The sequence below is a fragment of the Paramormyrops kingsleyae genome, chromosome 14, assembly GCF_048594095.1.
Source record: "Paramormyrops kingsleyae isolate MSU_618 chromosome 14, PKINGS_0.4, whole genome shotgun sequence".
In the NCBI taxonomy this organism is placed as follows: Eukaryota; Metazoa; Chordata; class Actinopteri; order Osteoglossiformes; family Mormyridae; genus Paramormyrops; species Paramormyrops kingsleyae.
Genome location: NC_132810.1, coordinates 12,362,015 through 12,379,707, shown reverse-complemented (window position 1 = coordinate 12,379,707; position 17,693 = coordinate 12,362,015). Strand labels below are relative to the sequence as shown.

General features: G+C 45.2%; 1 protein-coding gene across 5 annotated transcripts in view; it reads right to left on the bottom strand.

The window, feature by feature from the left end:
- Nucleotides 1-17,693, bottom strand: part of mgaa (MAX dimerization protein MGA a) — a 44,575-nt gene that overhangs the window by 5,017 nt on the left and 21,865 nt on the right. For 4 of the 5 annotated variants that reach the window (XM_072699322.1, XM_072699320.1, XM_072699319.1 and 1 more), the window contains 8 exons: nucleotides 5,738-6,136; nucleotides 5,078-5,350; nucleotides 2,687-3,870; nucleotides 2,447-2,565; nucleotides 2,292-2,334; nucleotides 2,016-2,195; nucleotides 1,618-1,729; nucleotides 1,299-1,517 (listed from right to left, as the gene is read on the bottom strand). In XM_072699322.1, the coding sequence (XP_072555423.1) occupies nucleotides 1,299-1,517; nucleotides 1,618-1,729; nucleotides 2,016-2,195; nucleotides 2,292-2,334; nucleotides 2,447-2,565; nucleotides 2,687-3,870; nucleotides 5,078-5,350; nucleotides 5,738-6,136 (2,529 nt within the window). The remainder of the gene's footprint in view (nucleotides 1-1,298; nucleotides 1,518-1,617; nucleotides 1,730-2,015; nucleotides 2,196-2,291; nucleotides 2,335-2,446; nucleotides 2,566-2,686; nucleotides 3,871-5,077; nucleotides 5,351-5,737; nucleotides 6,137-17,693) is intronic. The other variant, XM_072699321.1, reaches the window with a different exon arrangement.

Sequence of the window (17,693 nt, the reverse complement as noted above, 5' to 3'; positions counted from 1 at the left end):
ATTCATGAAATTCTCGCTACTAAATATTCCACGGTCAACTGTTAGTGGTATTATAAAAAAGTGGAAGCAATTGGGAACAGCAGCAACTCAGCCACGGAGTGGTATGCCACGTAAAATCACAGCGCACATGGTGAGGTCACCAACTGTGCCCTTCAAACTTCGTGTGGCCTTCAGATTAGATCAAGAACTTCATGGAATGGGTTTCCATGGCTGAGCAGCTGCATCCAAGCCTTACATCACAAAGTGCAATGTAAAGCCATGGATGCAGTGGTGTAAAGCTCACCGCCACTGGACTCTAGAGCAGTGGAGACGTGTTCTCTGGAGTGACAAATCACATATCTCTGTCTGGCAATCCGACGGATGAGTCTGGGTTTTGCAGTTGCCAGGAGAACAGTACTTACCTGACTGCATTGTGCCAAGTGCAAAGTTTGGTGGAGGGGGGATTATGGTGTGGGGTTGTTTCTCAGGGGTTGGGTTTGGCCCCTTAGATCCACTGGAAGGAACTCAATGCTGCAGCACTCAAATTCATTTTGGACATCTTCATGCTCCCAATGTGGGAATAGTTTGGGGATGGCCCCTTCCTGTTCCAACATGACTGCACACCAATGCACAAAGCAAGATCCATAAGGACATGGATGAGCGAGTCTGATGTGGAGGAACTTGACTGGCCTGCACAGAGCCCTGATCTCAACCCGATAGAACACCTTTGAGAGGAATTAGAGCAGAGACTGTGAGGCAGGCCTTCTCGTCCAGCATCAATGTCTGAGTTGAAGCTGTTATTGCTGCAAAGGGTGGGCCAACTCCATATTAAAGCCTACGAATGGGATGTTATTAAAGTTTGTGTGTGTAAAGGCAGGTGTCCTAATACTTTTGGCAATATAGTGTATATATGCATATACAAGCAATTTCATTACCATTACCACAGTGTTACCAGACATTTTATTACCATCCCCATGGGAATACCATAAAGATCATCTCCATTCCCGCTGTTACTGTGGGAATATTTTTTTTCTTCTCCCATTCCCATGGATATCGGTGATATTACCACTTTCCCCATTCCCGTGCAGCCTTCTAAGTTAGACCTGATAATTTTGTAAACGTCAAAACCACAGATGATCAGTAAAGTTCCCCCAAAGTTTGAGAGAATCACTGGATGCAAAACTGCAGTAATTAATAACCAACTTAATGTAAGGGAACTTCAAGTGGACAGAGGCCTAATTAAAGAGGTTAAGAAATGGAAGTTAATCGGAATTAAGGCAAATGCTAAAGTGACAGGTGTCCACATGCAGCAGTCAGACCTTGAGACACTGGGAGTTTTCTCCGGGATAAAATATTAGGCCTCCTCGATGAAGAATATGGTCTGGACAGGCTCTCCATGTTTGCAGGTGGTGAAACCTTTGGCTTGCTAGGTTTGGGGTCCACAGACACCCCAGCCTTCTTCTTCCTCTGAGCTTCCAAGCTCTTCTGTTTGGCACAGATGTCCTGTAGCTTCTTGATGATCAGCTCCTCTGTCTTTCCTGCAGAACGCGTCAGTTAGTCGCTGTATCATAACAAGCACTAAGATCCCATGACCGTGGGGAAGGCAAAGTGGAATAAGGGATGAGAGCCATGTCATACCAGATGTCTGAGAGATCTTCTTGATGTAAGTAGAACGTTGTCGATTTAACAACCTCTTTCTCTCTTCCAGGTGGTCATTCTGATCCACCAAAGCCTGTATTTCGCCATTAGCCTAAAAATGAGTGAAAACAGAGCATTCTGATCTAAGCTCTACGCTGAAAAAAAATGCAAACAGAATTGCAGTAGCCACAAAGGTGGAGGTCCCCCAAAATGCCACAGTGGTTACAGTCATGTAAAGTTTTATAAACATTTAAAAAACTGGACTCCTCCTTTAGATATAGCTGTGCAACATACTTTGGGTTGCCTTTGTTACAAATGTTTTTCAGACAAAATATAACACGTATACCTAAGGCAGGCGTGGTATTCCACACTGCAGGAAGGTCTCTGGACCCCCTCACCTGTTTCAGTATGAAGTACTTGGAGGCTTTGGGCATGTGATGCAGGCCCAGTATGTGCCTCAGCTTCTCGAAGAGCCCCCGGAGCTCAGTGCGTCGCCGCCGCTCTGTTACGTTGTGCTGGATGCGGCCCGCCACGTTTGCCTGCTCTTCCACATCTGTCTCCTCCCGTCTCTTCTGCGCCTGTTGTCATATGATACAAACAGTCACACACTGCTGGCTTGGTGTTAACCAGGGCTCTGCACTGCCATTAATCCTGCAGAATCACGGCACACTTACCGATTCTTTGGATTCGATCACTGTCTTGTTTTCATACATGAGTCTGAAAAAGAGAAACAAAGTTGCAACCTTGTTAAACTGTTTCCAGAACCACTGTCTGGAACGTACTTTTGTATGCAGTGGGAAATCAGTTACACGTCGGTCTGATATCTTACACTTTGTCCAACTTCATCTGCATAGCAGCTGCCTTCATTCGTGCAATGTTGATTTTTTCTGTTAACTCTTCTACGGTCTCAATATCCACAGATTCATCCTCCTCACTGTCTTCTGGGTCCTGGAAGGAAAAACAAATTCAATTTTTCATACAGTTTTCTGTTGTGCACAGGCAAACATCTTGATTGCTTCCTTGATTGCCAAGGTTTTGTGGGTAAACATTTTAATGGATGCTCCTTTACCATGGCTAAGCCGATACTCTCATCTTCAGATTCTTCATCAGAGTCGTCAGTCAAATCCTCCGATTCCCCAGTTACTTCCATGTCTGCCTCCACCTCTACCTCTCCTTCTTCCAAGAGCCGCTTCTCCTGGGACGCCTTGGGTATGACCTCCCGCTCCACCGGCAACACATCACAACTCGTATCCACTGGCCCGGGAACTGCAGCCCCAGAAGGTGACTCCGAATCAGACTCCTGGGAGCACTTTTCAGCAGTGGATACTGCACTGATGACCTCTGAGATGTTTATTACTGGGACCATGAGGCTGGGTGGCTGCTGGCCAACCATAGTGGAGGGCCCTGAATTGAGAATGGTTTCACTTGGTTTGGTGGTTGGACTTGCTGCAGAACTGACAGAGCTTGGTTTCTCCAGAGTAGAGCCAGCAGCAAATGAGCCATCATCTGCACTAGCCTTTGACTCTTTTTCCGAGTCTTGATCACTAGTATAGGAGTGATCGGCACAGACTGGTGCCACTGGGGCATCCTGGGAAGGATCTTTATCCTCGTGGATCTCAGGAGCCTGGTCCTTTGAGGAAGGGGAGCTGATAGTGTCATTCTTTGCTGATATATCGGGGACCACGTCTGGTTTCGTTGGTGTGATCACAACTTGGCTTACAGTGGGTTTTACAGTGACAGCAGGTTTTGGAATCTGAAGCAAGGTGAAACCACTCTGGCCAGAGAGAACCTCTGGAGAATTTGGTAGCGATCCTGTTGGATTGAGGGTGATGACCTTGGACTCCTTGGTTCCCGGGGCAATTCTGACTGTGTAGGTCCCAGTCTGACCGAGAAATCCAGGAATGGTTTTGAGGGACGGAGTGAGGGTGCTGAGCGTAAAGGCTGTAGCAGCTGAGAGGGAAGAGAGTTTAGGTGCAGAAGCAGGTGAAGTAGCCAGAGTGGATGGGGTCGTCTTGGTGACTCCGTCAGAGCTGCAGCCAGGTGACTCTGGAAGTGTGGTAGGGGAGGTGGCTTGGATAGTGACAGTGCTGGTGAGGATGCTGCCAGTTGGGGACTGGTTTACGACTGGAGTTGGAGAGGTGGCTGTGATGACCTTGGTGACAGCAGTGGCTAGTGGGGGCTTGTTAGCGGAGGTGGGGGAAATGGCTGGGTTTGACACAGTGACAGAAGGTGTAGGCAAGCGGACGACTCCACCTGAAAAACAAAAATCAAAACTAGAATTTCTCTCACTGCGATATATGAGATTGAGTTCCATTTGTCAGATTTAGGCTGGTCACAATAACTTTTGGTGGACAAAATATAATATCCCAGAAATAACTGGTAAATATTATTGTCATTTTAACACCATTTTATGCCACCGATATAATAGTACAATAATGCAAGCATACAGTCAGAAAATGTAGGTATCCTATATAAAACAAATAAAACCAAACAAAAAATACATGAAATGCACTCGAGGGCTCTGTTAATGAAAACTGCACTAAATATTAAACATTTGCCACAGGAAGAGAGAGACATTCATCCTTTAAGAGGCAATATACTGCCAAGCCAGTTCTGTGGAGGATCTGCTCAGTGACGCAAGCAAACCTCGATAGTTCACTGGCCAGGGGAAAAGTAACAGGAAGTCAGAAGTCAGACCAAAGATTGTATATGAATACCTTTTCTACCCTCTATGACAGGGGTGGCCAATCTTATCCGCAAAGGGCCGCTGTGTGTATGCGGGTTTCCGCTGATTACTAATTACTAATTAGAGGACTGATTGGCTGAAGAGTCCTCACACCTGGGTTTGAACAGCTGACCTACAGGTTATCCCAAACACCTGCATACACACCGGCCCTTTGCGGATAAGATTGCACACCCCTGCTTTGAGACAAAAGTGGACACAGGCAGGATACAGAGAGCAACGATTCATACTCTGAAAACCTTTTTACGGTTTGGCAGCTTATAAAAACTTAAAATCCGAAACAGATCAAAATAAATCCGACAAAACAGAACACATATGAACCATTACTCTGAATTCCACCTACGTTCATTTTTGAAACAGCTGGAAATGCAGGCAGGTTCTCAAAAGGCACTGTATTGGTGGAAATGAGGCATGTGTGACCGTTTTTAGATACACCTATAAAGCGGAGTGATACAGCTGATGTGAAATGTCTGAGTGTGGTAACCATACTCAAAGAACGCCTCTTTTTTAAACAGATTCCTTGGTCAGAACTAACTGTTGTATAATGTGTGATATGTCAACAACATCATTATTACAACAGGCCTAATCGCATAATGTTCCTTCAGTTTTAGACCCAAACTTACAATATTTAGAATAAATAATGTATAACATAAAAAAAAAAATCTGAAATGTATCAATTCTCCATTGTAACAGGAGGTGCAAAAGCAAAACACGTACCTGGGCTGCGGATGACTAGGTTGGGCTGGATGGCCCGCAGCTGGCTAAGAGGCACCAGCTGCACCAGCTGCCCATTGGGGTGCCGGTAGAGGTTTGTGCCCGTCGTGCCACGCACAGGCTGCAGTATCATCTTCTGCCCTGGGGTGATGGCTGCCGTGGTGGCTGGACGGACTGTTGGGACAGCTTGAGAGACGGGGATCAGGAGCATTCGAGGAGGAGCAGCAGCACTGCCGGGGGATTTGGCCACAGTGCCTTTGGTTGGTGAGGTCTCTTCTAAAAATACAACAAAATAACAGGGCTGCAATTAACGGACTCAATGGGGCAATTTACCCAAAGCAGGACTGCACATGCACTACAGAAAGAACTTAGCAACTCCCTTCAAAAACAACACAGAGCAAGCATGCTGAAGTTCACAGACAGCATGTGGTTCAACAAATGAGTACAGGATACCACGATGGAATGCAAGAGCTCAAAGGGCTTCGGCTGATGAAAGAACAGGTGAAATCCAAGCATATAGGTCTGCCCGTGACTTCTGAGCATGGGAGAAATGTACCACAACCCTGGGATCTGATTGGCTGCCGGTAAACAAGACGTTTGGAGATGGAACTGGGGGCTGACACACAGCGCGCATACACAAAAGGCAGCAGGAAGGAGGCTTACCCCTTTGGAGACCGGGCGGGACAGATAGGAGGGTGATAGGGGGGACGTTAATGACACCAGCAGTGCCAAAAGAGCCTGCGGCTGCAGAGGAGCTTGAAGTGGGGTGAACATTACTGCTGTTAGGGGAGGCAGGCTCCTGGACACTACTGCCTCCCCGAGGCAGCTTGCTTGGGGATATCACTGTGGACGCAGCAGTCGCACCCTGCACCCCTTGCTCTGTCTGAGGGCTTCGACTAGGGAGGGAGGGACCGACCACCAAGAGGTGGCCGGACGGCAGAGCCACTTTCTGGAGGCTGCCCGCCACCTGGGGAGCGCTAATGATGGGCAGCCTTTGCTGTAGCGAGTTGAACTTGTTGACCACAAACTGGGTGACGACCTTCCCCACTGTGGGCTTGGCCACTGTATGAGAGGAACAGATTGAGGAGCAAGTTCAATCTCCTGGTTCTCCATTTGCAGCTGAACTTCAACCACAAAAAATTCCACTAGTACCACACTTAGTCATTCTAGCATTTAACGCCAATACAAACTTCTACATGATGCTGAAGATGAATAACTTACCTGTAGGTAGGGCTGCACAGTATCACATCACGATTACATGCTGCATGCATAATAATCACCAGGGCTTTAGATAACGGGCAAAATATTTATCCGGAAACCGACTTTTCGGTACTTTAAAGACGTTCACTTACAGTACGTTCACAATTTGGTAAGCGGATTCCTAGTACGACTAAAACATTAAAGTTAGTAACACTGAATTTATAGTTCTTTGTGTTTAATAAACGTGTCAGACATTAAACTGCAAAAAGTACCACCACACCGCAGACTTTTTACCTTGTTTTTCCCCATTTAAAAATTATGGCTGTTCATCTGTCCCTTTCTTCACCGCCACTTCAGTGCTTATCGCTTCTACGATTTACAGGAACCATAGCATGCGACATGCTAACTGAATTTAATAAACATAAGGATACGCCGAATTTATATAGATTACTAACTTTTGGGCGTCACAGTACTTATCTCCTTAATATTTTAGGCGTACTGGTAATCTACTTACCAAATTGTGGGCGTAAATTAATGTCCCTATAGTACCGAAAAGTCAACGCCTGGACAAATGTTTCGCCTGTTATTTAAAGCCCTGGTGATTATTGCACAAGCGCCATATAATCGCAATTACATCGTGATGTGACATCATGCAGGCCAACCTGTAGGTAAAGGGACACCTTAAATAATGGCAGTATGGTTGATATTAAGGTTGTACCAAGCCATTTCTGTGGAGTGAGTCGATGTATCATAATCATGATCAATTATCTTTATAAATGTCAATATGACACAGCCTTACAAATGTGTTTTAGGTTCTCTTACCTGCCAGACAGAGCAATGATTATTCTGAACAAACTGCTAACTCTGAGAAGCTCAGTGTGTTTCAAAACCAACTGACACTATCTCCTTAACGGGGGAGGCACAAATGGCTGGTGCTTGGTGAGAAACGAAATATGGGTATGCCCATACAAGAGAAAAGCATAGGCAGTGTGCTTACACACCATATATTGTGCTATAAAAACCAAACATCTGTGTTTTATCTGAAAGCATTTCAGCATTCTGTGGTTTTACATAAAGCTACAGCTGGCTGACTGTCCACAGCTGACCTGCTGACCTGGAAGGTAAGCTAGCATACGTCACAAACAACGCATGCTAGTGCAATATGAATCGAATATTTCAGCCAAATACTAATGATTAGAATGTGCATCTTGTAACCAATTAATGATGTTTAAATTTAATATGAACACTGGGTTTTCCCTCACTTTTACCTGCTTGAATTGGCTAAAAGCAAAAAGACAAAAGAAGCTTAGACATTAGTGTCATTCATTATACCAATAACATTCAACAGCCCATGACCAAGAATATAAAAGTGATGAACCTCTGATGTGTGAAACTCCCGCTTTGCTCCATAATGAAACGCCTTCAGTGCGGGAGGGAAGTTTGGCATTAAAAATCATACAAGGGAAAAACCATGCCAAGTTTTATATACATTAATATGCCACTGCATTACTGGAGGAATTCAGCCACTGACAACATGCAAAAACTGAAAATAATCAGCTCATCCATGCCAGTGATCCTGGTTTATGTTTTTTGAAAGAACTGAAAAAGTGGGGCACATTTGGGGCTCTTCCCAACCTGCAATCTGAAGGACTACTTTAATGGTCTACAGCACCCAGTTAAAAGCAAGTTAATCCTGACCTAGGACTGGGTGATATCTAAAAAAAATAAATAAATATTGAATTGCCTACACACACAGACAAGCACACATGCATCCGGCACAAAGTGGGGCACTTCAATTTTTGCAGATGAAAGAAAACCTGAGAACATGATAAAACAATATTTAGATAACAGTCTAAACAGCTGCCATTAAAACTTGCCGACTGTCTAAAGCAGTGGTTCACAAACTTACGGCAACCCATAGCCTCACACCATCATTATAACAAACGTTTACATACAATGAAACCTCCGCGTATCATACAAAAAGTTCAGGCTAGAAGCCTGAACTGAAAGCCAAATACCACATTATTATCTTGCTTTGTGTGTAGCCTACTTCCCCGACAAAGGCGATAATCAGTGACATCAACACCAGGTTACTTGTCTGATATTGTCAATACCATCGAAGCCAGTCAAATTGCTGCTGACCGGAAATGCTGTAAGTGACGTCAGACGCCGGAGACTTGGCGGAAAATCTGAATGAACAGCGAGCTGAGCGAGGACAGCGAGGGGAAGTTGGAATCACTCGAAGAATACATTGACTGGTACTTCGACACTACAGTCATGAAGAAGAACATCAATACATCTTCCCCGGGAAAAAGCGAGACGCCGTCATCCAAAAGAAGTCGCCCGGCAGACTCCCCCGGAGCAACTTCGCCGACTAGTAAAGACTTCGCCGACATATTGGAGTCAATCGACAAGCGATTGTCCAGCTTCGACGCGAGGTTGTCTCTGGTCGAGATTTTGCATCAGGAGTTCACATCCCTGAGGGAGTCTTTGGAATTCAGCCAGCAACAGGTGGAAACACTCGCTGCTGAAAACGCCTCACTACGGGGCTCGGTCAAGTCTCTAACTGAGAATGTGACCAATCTAAAAGAAGAAAATAAATAAAAAAATAAAAGAGACTGTCATCGATCTCCAAGCCCGTAGTATGAGAGATAACCTGGTGTTTTCAGGCATCCCGGAATCTGCTGAAGAGGACGCAGAAATTACGGTTAAAACATTTATCAAGACCCACCTGAAGCTTCCAGAGGACACTGTGGAAAGCATCTGCTTTGACAGAGTCCATCGGCTGGGAGCTAAGAGGCCTGGTGCCCTGAGACCGCGTCCTATTGTGGCCAAATTCGGGAATTTCAAACAGAAGCAGCAGGTGAAGAGCCGCGGCAGGGAGCTGAAAGGAACGGACTTTGGCGTAAACGACCAGTTCCCCAAAGAGATTCTGGAGCGACGCAAAGTTCTGTTCCCAATCCGACGCAGCTCCATCCAGAAGGGCTCCCGAGCTGTCATCGCCGTGGATCGGCTCTACGTGGATGGACAGCTCTACCGCGACCCTAACATCACTCCCTGGTTATATTAACGCCACCCCAGATAAGAACCTGTTATATTTTTCTTCTTTTCCCAAATCCTCTTCTGTTTAATCTAGCTTATACATGTTAATTCCCTAATTTAATGTTATGTCATAACAAATACACTGCCGTCAGTCTCCGCAGCGCTTCAGTCCTAACAATGTTTTCGTTTCTATGTTTCTTACTTACACCCTTACTCGCGTGCCCCTTTGTATGTCTTTTTCACTTCTCCCTGCTTTCCCTGCACCGATCACCTGCTTTAAATTTCTACTCAATCACACACAACACCCTCGATTTTTACACATCTGCACGCCATGATAATGTACATATGTACTTAGCTTCACCACAACCACTCCGACCTTATAGTGCACACAGACATATAGGATACACACGCACACAAGCGCTCACACGCTCGTTCGTATCTGACTCATTTGCTCGTGCAATATTAGCTACACACACATGTCTATGGGCACACTAAGGTTTGTCTCATGGAATGTGCATGGAGCTGGCTCCAGAGAGAAGAGGTTAAAAATATTTAGCCAGCTTAAAAAACTACAGGCAGACGTTGTTTTATTACAAGAGACTCATAGACCTGCCACAGCTACAGATGAACTTAAAACACCTGAGTTTCCTAATGTGTTCTCAGCCTGTTATAACTCTAGGCAAAGGGGAGTAGCAATTTTAATACATAAAAATGTTAATTTCACATTACTCAACACAATTATAGATCCAGAAGGTAGATTTATAATCATTAAATTGTCTATACTTAACAAGAAGTTATGTATTGTTAGTATATATGGTCCAAATGTTGATAACCCTTCATTCTTCCACGTTTTCTTTACCGCACTCTCTGAACACCTAGATAGCGCACTCGTTCTTGGGGGCGATCTCAATTTCGCACTAAATAAAGAAATGGACAGGCTCAGTGCAGCTGCTCAGCGCAATTGGGAATCCATAAATATAGTTAAGCAGTACATGAGTGACTATGGTCTTCGTGATGCATGGCGTTCTCTTCACCCCAACCGTAGGGAATATACTTTCTTCTCACACGTCCATCACTCTTACTCTCGTCTGGATTATTTCCTAATCAGTAGCTCACTGCTGAGTGACATTTCAGACACTGAGATACACCCTATAGCTGTCAGCGATCATGCTCCTGTATCGTTAACCCTAATAAATAAGAAAGCCATTCCACCAATTAGAAACTGGAGATTTAATACATCATTGCTTAAAGATGGAGATTTTATTAACTATTTCAAAAAAGAGTGGGCTTTATATTTAGACTATAATGACCTGCCTGGAACATCAGCATCTGTTCTCTGGGAAGCAGGCAAAGCTGTGATGAGAGGTAAAATAATCTCATTCTCATCACATAAAAAGAAAAGAGAAAACAAGTATATTCAGGAATTAGAAGAAAACATCAAATCCTTAGAAGAAGCTTATGTATCATCCCAGGAACAGGAAATGCTGAATAAAATATGTAAAGCAAAATTAGAATTAAATGAAATTATTCATAAAAAAACACAATTCTTAGCACAAAGACTTCGCTGGCAAAATTATGAATATGGTAATAAATCAGGTAGATTTTTAGCTAACCAGTTAAAAATAAATAAAGAAAAAACAACTATATGTGCTGTTAAAGACTCAACTGGGGATACAGTATATGACCCTGAAAGAATAAACAACACTTTCAGGGACTTTTACAAATCTTTATACTTACCACAGATAAACCCATCTAAAGACGAAATTGATCAGTTTCTTGATAGTATAACCCTTCCGAAATTATCAGATAATCAAACGATAGAACTGGATTCTCTGCTGACACCAGGTGAACTCCAGGAAGCTTTGAACAGTATGCCCAATAATAAGGCTCCAGGCCCAGATGGATTTCCAGTAGAATTCTATAAAGAATTCTGGACAATTCTGTCACCAACATTCTACAGAATGTTGCAGGAAACCAAGGAAAATGGTAGACTACCACCAAATATGAATTCTGCCAACATTAGTCTCTTGCTAAAACCAGGCAAAGACCCTATATTGCCTACCAGCTATCGTCCAATATCACTTATTAATGTTGACCTTAAAATAATCTGCAAAGCTCTCTCAAAAAGAATAGAGAAGATAACCCCTCACATAATTCATCCTGACCAAACTGGTTTCATAAAAGGGAGGCACTCATCAACAAACACACGTAGATTACTCAATCTGATAGACTATTCGTGCAATAAAAACCTTCAAATCATAATATTGTCTCTAGATGCAGAAAAAGCATTCGATAGAGTTAGTTGGAGTTTTTTATTTGCAACATTACACAAATTTGGTTTTGGAACCTCTTTCATAAACTGGTTAAAAATATTATATAGTTCCCCAACAGCATGTGTTAGGACGAATGACCAAACATCCTCTAGCTTCTGTCTCAAGAGGGGCACCAGGCAGGGATGCCCTCTCTCCCCCTCACTGTTTGCAATTTTTATTGAACCACTAGCAGCAGCAATTAGACAGGCTATAGTGATTAAAGGCATCAAATGCAAGAATGTGGAACATAAGGTCAGTCTTTATGCGGATGATGTGTTACTTTTTCTCCAGCATTCACAAACCACTCTCTCTGAGGTAATTACATTAATAAACTCTTTCTCAAGAGTCTCAGATTATTCAATAAACTGGTTAAAATCTACAGTTCTTCCAATTAACTGCTCCTTTCAGAACTCTTCCTCCACTCCACTGCAATCTGGGGATATTAAATATTTAGGTATTAATGTTTCACCTAGGCTGGCAGACTTAACTAAATTAAACCACATCCCACTTTTAAAGAAGGTAGAGGATGAGCTGGTTAGATGGAAGTCCCTGCCCATATCACTCATGGGACGGGTTGCATCAATAAAAATGATGGTGTTACCAAGAATTAATTATTTATTTGCAATGATTCCAAGTAAACCATCACCTGACTGGTTTAGATCTCTGGACTCCGCCATCTCTAAATTCCTTTGGAAAGATAAACCACCGCGTATTAGCCTAAAAACGCTGCAAAGGACCAAGGACAAAGGAGGACTAGATCTGCCTAACTTTCACCACTACTTCTTAGCCAACAGGCTTCAAAACATCTCAGGATGGCTAAAACATACCTTCTTAGATGAACCTTGGCTAGACGTAGAACAGGCTCTATGCAATAACATAGACATTTCGGATCTACCATTCATTAGCTCAAACATTAAACGACATGAATGCTTCAAAAGCATCAGTATCAGCTCTTCTCTGACAGCATGGTGGGAGTTTCTTAAAATGACTGAGTCTTCATTAATCCCATGCAAACGTACTCCCATCTGGAACAACCCTGACATACTACTAAACAATAATATCATAAATTTCCCGGATTGGAGTTGTAAAGGTATTAAATACTTGGAACATATATTTGAAGAAATAGACTTTATCCCCTTTGACTTATTAGTTAAAAGACATGGGATTAACAAGAATAGATTTTTAGAATATCAACAAGTTAAATCTATAGTAAAAAGGAAATTCAAGTCTACTCAAATCAAATTACAAATACCACCAAGGGTGGCAGAATTCCTTAATCTCAAAACCCCCAAATTACTGTCTAAAATATACAGGACACTTTCTAAAATGGATGATTCAATATCCCTTCCTATTGCAAAATGGGAGGCAGATTTATCAATCAGCTGGAACCACAATTTCTGGTCTAAGACATGCTTAAAAACCTTTGAACTGATTAGAAGTCCCAATTTACAATTAATACAATACAAAATCCTGCATAGAGTGCACTATACAGGGCATCGGATGTTCAGGATGGGTTTTACATCTTCTAACAACTGCTCACACTGTCAAGGGGATACACCTGACAATTACATCCATGCTCTTTGGTTCTGTCCACCTGTTCAGATGTTTTGGCGCAGGATTTGTGAGGACTTATCAAAGTGTCTGAAATGTATCATTCCAGCCTCTCCTTCAGTCTGCTTGTTGGGTGACTTAGATGGTGTCACTACCGAGATTAACACAACCCACATGGCTTTCACTGCTTTATGCATTGCTAAGAAGACTGTCCTCATGAACTGGAAAAATAAAAATAACCTTAATATCAACCAATATAGAGAGAGTTTGCTGGACCATATTAGTCTTGATACAGCTTCTGCCGCCACATTAGACCAATCTCTCTGGGCTCCTTTGATCAGCTCCATCACCTAGTGGCGGTGGGGGGTCGCAGGTTTGTCCCGCTTCGGTCTTTGTTGTTGGTGTGGGGGGGGGCCTATGGGCTTGGGGTGTCTGGGGGTTCCCTGGGGGGGGGGGGGGGGGGTTTCTGGGGGGGGTTCGGCGCTGGGACTGCGGTCCTGGCCTGGATGGGGCTTTGGTGGCTCTTGGGTGGCGTCTTTCTGGTGGCTGCATGCAGCGCTGCTGGGGTAGCCTGTGCCGGCGGACGTAGGGTACCAGCCTGGCGGCCGTGCTGCTCCTGGGTGGGTCCGGGGCGGGCTTGGGGTTCTGGGGGCGCTCTGCCTTCGGGCTGGGGTTCCGGCTGGGCTGGGGGGGCTTGGGTCCTGGTGGGTGGGTCGCCGGGGTGTGGGCTGGCGCGTGCACTGGGGCCCGGCCCCGGCGCGGGGACCTTCGGCGCATTGGAGGGGCTGGGGGCCTCTTTAGCTGGTGGGGAGGTTGTTACCATCTGCCCGCAGGTGGTCCCTGCCTTAGGGGTATCCACTCTGCGGGGGTGGGGGGGAATCCAATAGAGTAGGAGAATGGACCAAACCTGGGTGTCTGTTGTCTTATGTAGTCTGGGAGTTGACTGAATGGTGGGGTGGGTGTAGTTTTTCCCTCTGTGGTGGGGTCTGGTTGGCTGCCCCGGGCTCTGTGGTGCCCGGTGGTGCCGCTGCTCTGGGCCCCCGGACTGGATGAGCCTCGGCTCTCCCGCCCTGGGTGGATTTCGGGGAACGGGGGTGCTTATGGGGGTCAGCGGGGGGGCTGGCTCCAGAGGGGGGGTACTTTGCCCCCCCCGATCCTTTCCTCCCCATCCCTAAATGCTTCCCTCCTCCCGCTCCGTCACCCCAACACACATATAGGGCTTTGAGGTGCAGGTGCGTCGCTGGGATGCAGGGGATTCCTCCTCTGTCCCCCCGTGGCCACCTGTGTCTCAATCACACATCACAACTTAGACACTCTCATTACTTACTCTCTCATGACACATACATTTAGGGCCTTGGGGGTGGGCACAAGGAATGGCGTCCAGAGGTCGGTCTGTTCATTCAGCCTTACCTCTGGTGCCAGTGCCCACTTCTCAATTTTAAGTTGCATATAGACATTGAGGGTTCTGGGGAGGGGCCGAGCTGACACCAGCTGCTGATTGGCAGAGGGTGGTTAGCACCATGCCCTTCCCCTGTTTTAAAGCACTTTAGAACAACACGCACCAACACCACATATGAGCGGGCGGAGGGAAGCATGGGGTCTTTTCACACCCCCGTTCTCTGTTCACCATCTGGGGCCGGGGGCTGGGAGGAGCTGGCCGTCCGGTCGGGGTCTGGGCTGGTGGGCTTCTCGGCTGCTGTGGGGTCCGGGGTGGTCTTCTTGTCCCCATGCCAGAGGAAAAAAGGGATCCATCTCCGAGGTCTGGTGGCGGATTGCCCCTCTGGGGGCGGTGGTGCCTAGATCTCGGAGTATAGAGTATATATGGGGAGTGTGAGTGTGTGTACGGCGTTCATTTCTGTGTCTTCATGTTGGGCGAATGGGTGAATATTTGTTTATGTGTGCATGAGGGTGGGAACGTATGCTTGTGTATGTGTGTGCCTGTCTGTCTATACGTATGTGTCAGGTTGGGTCTTAGACTCCACCTGAAATAACATCTCAGGCTCTATTACCCCCCGCCACACTCCCTGCTGGTGGATGAGGCCCCCGGCCGCCGATGCGTTGGTGGCTCTCGATGTCTGGGGCTGGATGCTCTGGTGTGTGCTGGCTCACTCTCGGCGGTTGCCTGCCGGGGCCTGGCCCTTCCGGCTCTGTCGGGGCCCTGGCTGGGGGGTGGGGGGTCCCTTGGATCTCTGGGCCCGGGGTCCGGTCTGCCCTGGTGTGGCCGGCCGCCGGCGGGGCCTGCGTGCTCGTCGCCACGGCCCCCTGGGGCTCCTGTGATGTGGCTGCCGGATGGCCCCCCTCCGGAGCGCTCCTCTGCCCTTTTCTCGGTGGGGGCTGCAATTGTCCCTGCGTTGGTCCTCCTGGGGTTCCCGTGCCCTGGGGGGCCTCTGGATATCTGGGGCCCGGGTCTCCCCCGTGTCGACTTCATGTCCTGGGTGGGCGGGGCTGTGGCTCCCCACACACACTACTAGACAATTACTTGGAGAAACCTTAGGAACACCAGCGCGCTGACACACAGGTGTGCACACAGGTGCTCACGGACACGTGCTCACGGACACACACTGTCTTGATCGGCTGTTGTTTCTGGGCATGGGTTGTAAGGCTGGTTGTGTGTGCTGTTCAACAACATTTAACGTTTGATGGTCGTTGTGATTAGTACAGATGTTGTATGTTGTCTTTCTCTTTTCAACAGACATGGAAGCAGATTATCTGTTTTGTTTTTTTCTTGGTTTTTTTGTTTTTTTTTGTTTTTCTTTTGTTTTTTTTTTTTTTTTCTGTTTTCTTTCCATTCCTCTCTCTCCCTCTCTCTCTCTTCCCTCCTTCTCCTTTGTCCCCCCCCCTCCCTCTCCTTCTTTTGAGGAAGTAAATAAAAATATAAAATAAAATAAAAAATAAATAAATAAATAATAATTTAAAAAAAAAAAAAAAAAAAAAAAAATAAAATAGATACAGTCCCCTGCAGAGGGGGGGTGGAGGAGGGAATATAAAAAAAAAAAAAAAAAAAAAAAAGTCAATACCATCGTCATATGACCCAGCCCTATTCTGAACAGGAAAAAACACTTTTCCTAAACATCTTAACAGGTTAGGACAGATGGAAAACCATTACTGAAAAACCAAAGGCATCGTGGTATCTGTCCAGGACAGAGCTTCTTCGCATTCTGTGCTCATTGTGTGATTCCACAATGCGAGCCCATTTCTTGCAATGAAATCAAATTAGAAAATGTAAGTAGCATACTACTTGAGGCAGGGAGAGGACAGAGACAAATGCATTCCTTTAAATAAGCAGGTGAGCTCAAAGGTGCGCAGTATCTGCAAGACCACAGGACTTAAGGGTTTCCCTGACAAAGTATACTATTAGAGCAAACCATCACATGCTTTTTACTTCTTTGTGAACAAGACATGCTGCTGCATTTTAGGATTGAATTCATCAAACATTTACCAATTTGCACGTTGCTGATAAACTACATAATGACAAATGTATGATCACTTAATGTATCAACCTTAATTCTTCCTAAAGATTTTTTGCCTTGAAATACAGCTTTATATACAATATTGGACAAAAGTTCGAGTACACTTGCTGGAAAAGTCTCTACATCAGTCTTCTACAAATACTTCAATGTGGAAAAACAATCACACCACTCAAAAGGAATACTACAGCCTGGCAGAAGGAAATTAAACACTGAGTTCTGGATTCCTCAATAAAGCCACCAAATATCTTGAAAAACTACTTCAGAGACAAGAGACATTCAGTTAAAAAAAATTCACTGTGGAATCTCCCGACACGTTTTCCCAGCGCAGCTTGAGCCGGTCCCCGAGAGCCAGGCTCCCTATGGTTTGCTTTGCATTAATTCTTCAGGCCAGTTTTATAGGATTATGTCCTGGAGGTCATGCCAGCCACAGTATTAGTTTGAGCTGACCTTCATTTTCCTTCTGCCCCAGATACTCCTTGTACAATTTAAAGTGAGTTTTTGGTGGTTGTATCTTGATGAGGAACGAAGGACCACCCAATCAGCAGTCAGGGTGGAAGGGCACGTCTTTCACACTTAAGACAGCCAAGTTGATTGATACTGCCATGGATTTGGTAAAGATCACTAACAAAGCAACCCCAGATGTCTTGTTTATTCGAAATAGTGGTGGACGATACAATAATTTATCGTGACCACCTGCAATTATATCCATTATAAGTTTTTCAGGGTTATCGCAAGAATCGCAATACCAAACTACATTTACATTTATTTAGCAGAAGCTTTCATCCAAAGCGACCCACAATTGAGGCAAACGGCACATTACAAACATGCGCTGCTGAGGATTGTGGAGGTAGCTGAGCTTCCAATGAATGCCTAGTTTCAAGTACACTACGCTTTCTTTTTCTGTTGTTATGACAACGCCTTCCACACAATGCCTGCATGTTTAGATGGTACAACAAAAAACAGACTGATGTGAAACAAAGCTATTTCAGGCTGCATAACATATGTATATTTATTTATAACAATAATATTGTTAACATAAAAATA